Source organism: Lissotriton helveticus, chromosome 3_1 (assembly GCF_964261635.1).
Source record: "Lissotriton helveticus chromosome 3_1, aLisHel1.1, whole genome shotgun sequence".
Lineage (NCBI taxonomy): Eukaryota > Metazoa > Chordata > Amphibia > Caudata > Salamandridae > Lissotriton > Lissotriton helveticus.
This window is the reverse complement of record NC_136061.1, coordinates 1,636,251,854-1,636,257,853: the sequence shown is the minus strand read 5'-3', so window position 1 is coordinate 1,636,257,853 and position 6,000 is coordinate 1,636,251,854. Positions and strand designations below refer to the sequence as shown.

Here is a 6,000-nt window from a genome sequence, read left to right as displayed (position 1 = left end):
GGACCTCCAAGGTAACGTAATCGGTAGTGTCATCCGACCGCCACTGGTCCAGTAATAACCCGAATTTAAAGCCAAAAACACGGAGAACCACACCTGTGATAGGGTAGTGGCTCCTGAAACCTCGGCATGCGCGAGGCAAGTGCAAATCTAGTGTTTGTGGTCGTCACTGTAGAGCAAAGAAACAGGTTCGCGGAGCTTCGCTTTGGAAGTCGGAATGACCTTGACATAGGCGGCATGATATTGCCACAAATAGGCTTGTTTGTGGTCGCGAAGAGCCCAAACTTCAGCATTTCTTCCCTTCTTTGTGGACAAGCTAACTGATGCCACACCAAGGGCCCAGGACCTGAGGGGCACCTCTTGGGTATGAGAACTCACTCCAGCAGTGACCAGCAATGTTTAGGCAGGTTCCAAACAACTGGACACATGCAGGAGGGGCTCTTGAGCTTGTTATATCCCTGTAGCCCTGAAAAGGAGGTCAGTCAGCTGTCCCTTGTAGTCATTACAGCCTGGGAGGAAGAATACAGCTCCGGTCTTCCTTCTCAGCAAGTAGGGCATCCTCCTTCTGTAGTATCAACAGGTACAGGAGAATACTGAAGAGTGGGTCTTATGGTCCCTTTTTATTTACCTGGTGCCCACTTTGAAGTGGGAGAAGCTGCTGGAGTTTCCCCCATAGATTGGGAGTTCCTGCCTCCCTGCCCTTGTCCCAATCTGGCTTGGGGCACAATATGCAAGTATGAATTACTTTTTGTAAGAGGCAACCCTACTGAATTGCAAGTGTGGAAGTTGATAGCTTCGCCACTCATCCTGCCAGAGAGGGACCATTCTGCCAACACTCAGACCCTCTATTGTGTAGCTGTCTAGGAGGAATACACAAAGGCCAACTGCTAATTACATCTAGTCATTTAACCTAGGAACAGGCTACAGGCACCAAATGGTGAGGGCAAGAAAATGATGTTTCTAAAAGTGGCATTTTCTGAATTGGGACTTAAAACCCAATTAAAGCAGGTTTTAAACTACATTTCGCCGACAACACACAGGATATTCATACATGCTCCCAAACAAAAGGTGTCAATTAATAAATGTAATAAAGTAACCCAATGTCAACCAATGGGAAAGACAGGCCATACAGTACATGTCCAACTTTCTGAATGTAAAGTGCACTGCACTATCGGCTGTTTGGAGCCTACCCTAGGTGGTGACATATGTATTAAAAAGGGAAGGCTTAGGCCTAGCAAAATGTTTTTCCCAGGTTGATATGGCAGCTTAAAACTGCACACACAAGCTTTAATGGTAAAACCAGAGACATGTTTCAAAAGGCTACATAAGTGGATGGCACAATCAGTGTTACAGGCCCACTAGTAGCATATAATTTACAGGCTATGGGTGCGTGTTGTACCAATTTACTAGGTACCTATAAAGTTATATAAGTAGGCCATATTGGATGCTAGCCAATTTTACCATGTTTGAAAGAGAGAACACTTTAGCACTGGTTAGCAGCAATAAATTGCAGTCTTAAAAGCCAACAAAAATAGGTTAAGAAAACAGAAGGTGAAATGTTTGGGGGATGACCCTGCAGAGAGGACCAAGTTCCACGGTAACTGTTTAAAAAGAAAGTAATGAGCATGTTTTTAAATTAAATTATAGGATTGCACAGACTAAAGGTCATGACTACTGAATATGCTGAAGGAAACAAAAGAAAACGTTGTGCACTCCTTAGAACTGTAAACAATTGATCATAAGTCAGGCCCCTCGTGCATTTCATTATATGCTGTCTTCATGTAAGAAGCCTTAAACCATTGATGGCTCCCAGGACATGGAGTGCAATAATGCACAGCCGAGCTTTCCAGCTTTAATTGGAAGACCAGTCCCTCACTTTACCTTGCAAACACGTAAGAATGATCAAGCACTTAGAAAATGTATACGAAGATGCTCTTCTCTGCCAAAATAGTCATGGAAATGGCAATCCCACTTACACAAATCCTCTTAAAACGTTTAATGCCTTGCCTCACAATCCTGGCTTAAAATAATGTAATCAATCGGTCCTACCTACCCAGAAAAGGGTACACATTTTTTTCTCACAATGGTCTACAAAATGTTCAATACAGCAAGCAAGCTAGATCAATTTAGCGGTGCTAGAGAGCACACTTTCTTAATTATAGACACAACCGAGACATAATACTGCTTTTCAATTTACCATACTCTTTACTATGCCTAGCTGCCAAATAGTTTCATGTCAAATATGACACCCTATGCCAATGCTGTTTTTTTCAGCTAAAAGTAGTTGGCAGACTGGGCATTGTGTGCTTATACTTACAATGGTAAAAGCAAACCTACAAGTTTCAAATTGCAATGCGCTTTAGGCTACAAGACAGGGACGTGCTGATGGGGTTGCCAAATACTTCGGGACACTTGCCAGATATAAACATATCTAACATTTTAAACATCACACTAGAATACATGATTGCCACCATCCTATTGTTAGGCCTGAGACACTAACTTAATCTTCACAATTCAGGAAGTGAGGCATTAAGATTATTTGGAGGTCCTATGTAGCACATACTGAAAGCCAGGGCAAGGCTGACAAAAGACATTTATATTACAGAGAGGCTCACAGCTGATCCGTTTTCTTTCACTAAATCACAGCGCAGATTTTAACAGGACGTTTGTCTTCACTCCCCATTGACAGGCTAAGTGCAGCACTTGGTCGAAAACTCACACACTTTGGCTTCCCCTTGCACCCAGTAGAGGGGCCTGTACCACAGTCTGAAGGTCACTGCACTACACCAAAACCATTACATCTGGGGGCAGTATAATGTGGAGATAACTGCATAGCCTTATCAAAAGTAATTCAAAATTCATTGAGTGAAATAAAATAAGTGTTTTAAAAAAAAGTGAAGGTCAACATTTAAATTAATGCGTAAAAAGAAAGGAGCTGGTGGTGGTCATGAGTAATGGAGAATTACCAGGAAATATGTATAACTTGTTTTTTTTTAAGCATTTTGGGGTGTTCCTCCTGCACTACAAGATATATTATACATTTTTAAATTGCATCCAGTAATTTCAGCAAATGGACTTTAATATGAAATACAATAAAATAATTAAGGATCGCTTAACAAAGGATACATTATGAATATTTTGTAAATTAAAATATTAGGATTAGGTTAGGTGTTATGGTTATATTATGGTCAAATTAAATTAGGCAAGGTGAAACCTTTTAAAAATGAAGGAAAAATAAAATCCAAAAGTAAATATTAGGCTAAAGATGGCAAATAAAAATGACAATAAAATATAGAAAATAAGACTAGTGTTACAATATATAAAAAGGTACAAATGTATCTTTACCAAAGACTATGTATTGTCTTATGTAGTGGTCACCGTTCTATATTGGCCCATGATTCAGTGCCCTTAATGTAGTGTCTCATAATGTTGTAGTAACATACTACACGCTGAGATGTCCGATGAAAAACATTTAGGCATGCAGGAGCTATGAATGATTAGACACATGTAATGCCTTGCATAATTCATCGAAGGGACTTAGCTATTGAAGCTGCCGGGCATGTTGTGCTAATGACTAGCATCTTGTGGGTAGAGAAAGCCACGATTCTGAAAAAAATGGGGAATGTGTGAAGGACTACATAATTAACAAGCTTCAGCTAATTATCACAGAGTTTTACAGACACATGTATGAGATATAATATTCAGTGCGGAAGTCTGTAAGAAACCTACACTAAAGTTTAAGAGACTATGGGCACAATTATGAGTTTGTCAGGCACACCACCAGCCTGCCATGGTGGCAGTCGAGTGAATGCCACTTCACAAGTTTACCGCAGGATTGGCGGTGTGTAAGTGATGCAGTCACGACAGCGGCAGGCTTCAGTTCGAAGAGAGAGTCTGAAGGCCATGCCGGCCGCACAGCTGCGCATCCAAGTTGGGCTGCGCTGTTGCCATGCAACAGTGTGGGCATAGGGGGGCACAATATGTGCCCCATCCACAATCCCTGTTGGCTAAAATCGCCCTGGGGTCCTTTTTGTGGCCCTTTACCTGCCTTTCTACCGACCTTTTCATGGTGGGGTCCCCGTCATCAAAAGGTCGGAGGAAAGTCAGGACATAATTCTCATGCCGCCACCACTGACCGCTGCTGTCCACACTGCCACCACAGCGGGAGCCCCTATCTTGGCAGTGAGAGCGGTCCGACCGCACACATTGAAACCGGGGGGGTCAGATCACCACAAACTGTACGGCAGTCCCAAGACCGCCAAAGTCATAATCAGCAACTATATTCTGTGTAAGAAAAGAAATGGAAACAAACCATTCTTAGAAAAGCTTTTATTTTAAAATTGCACATGGGAAAGTTAAGTTAGATGCTCAAGACATATTCACCTAGATTATACCCAAACAATAAAAGTGTCTATGCCAAGAATAGCATATAACATTTACCTAGCAATATTAAGTATTGTATAGGCTCCGTGCAACCATTGAAGTAGGTCTATGAGCATGCAGTTGTCCTTTCCTCTCATTAAGAATGTGATCCAGAATAGTCAACGTTTGTATTGCTTCTCATACCTGCCATAGGAGACTGTCATTACAGTTTCAACACACAGTGTTCAACAATCTTTAATTAAGCAATCATTACTGTTGAGATTCGGTGCAGAGTTTAGTCAGAAGTTTGTGTAATCCTAGTCAGCAGCATTTTTAAAACAGGAGTTCAACGATTTCCTTATTCCTTCAAGACACTGAACACATTTCAAACGACAGTACTGTCAATTAAAATCACTTTGGCACCACAGCATTGTGGAAAGTCTTCAGTTGTATGATTTATTTTGTGCAAATCACTTGAATGCCTTCTAGCGGGTGAACTATATACTAATATACTTTAAGAATATGTTGACTTGCATTCATCAAACTTCAAAAAAATTAAATTAAATCATAGAAGAAGCAATCACAGATTGCAGTTATATTTGCCCTTTATGGGAAAATTGCAAATTTGCAGGTTTACACAATTTTACATCTAGAATTCATATTTTTTTGTAAAACTTGATGTGCGAGCCAAACAGTTGTCTTCCTTCCTGGATGTGTAGTATGATATATTTCACTGATCTTCATTCTTGGTGTGACTTGTCTGTGAGGAGTTTGTATTCATACTGCAACAACAAGTACAAACATATGTTATAAAGTATGTGTAACCTGCAGCTACGAATTGCAGAATGAAGTGCAATGATTTCTTGACACTTACAGGAAAGACAAGTACACCGGGGTTGCGCCAGTTTTTGGTTGTAATATTGGCTTGTTTACAAATATGCATCTCTTTAAAAAATAACAACTTAAATACATTAACACTTTTTTTTCAGAGTGTATTTGATGGATTTCAAGCTACATCTAATCCCTCCAAGTACTCAATTATGGCAAACAGAATTCTTTTCAGACTAATATGTACAACATATATGTATCTACAAAGGATTGCCCATTATACCTCAATGATAACTTCATCATCAAATTCTCAGACACACCTTGGGTTTTAAGTTCTGTCACGATGCAAGGGTACAATATACTTTGACTATGGAACTCCTCCTCAACAGGCCGCTTAATCCATAGTTATGTTTCTTAAGAGGCTGAATAAATGGCCAGAAACAGCTTTGCAGTGTGTCACGGAACGTCACTTGCAATAAGTGGTAAATCCACTTTCCCTAACAATCTACAATCAGATAAATTGTAGCAGAGCCCAAAGTAAATAGAAACATTTTGACAGTGTTAACTTAAAAAGGAGTAATTGGTCGGCCTTCATTTTGAACTGGAGAATATGGAGTAAACAAAACACCAATCAATTAACATTACAGTTATTTAAAAATGTGGACAAAGCTGGTTTATTTGATGCTACTGATTGTTCCCCATCTTAGCCTTACTAGCATATTCTTGAAGTGCAATAGATAAAAATGCTTCCACAGCAGGAGTCTGCTGCAGCGTTTTCCTTTTCTCAAATTCTATAGGGAAGAATCACTTGCT

The 6,000-nt window shown here is 40.2% G+C and overlaps 1 protein-coding gene across 2 annotated transcripts in view; it reads right to left on the bottom strand.

Moving 5' to 3' along the window:
• Positions 1 to 4,311: 4,311 nt before the first annotated feature.
• The window catches only part of INSIG2 (insulin induced gene 2), a 175,238-nt gene continuing 173,549 nt past the window's right edge, over positions 4,312 to 6,000 (bottom strand). For both annotated transcript variants that reach the window (XM_078682377.1, XM_078682378.1), the window contains exon 6: positions 4,312 to 5,141. In XM_078682377.1, coding sequence (XP_078538503.1) covers positions 5,100 to 5,141 — 42 coding nt within the window. In that variant the 3' untranslated portion in view covers positions 4,312 to 5,099. The remainder of the gene's footprint in view (positions 5,142 to 6,000) is intronic.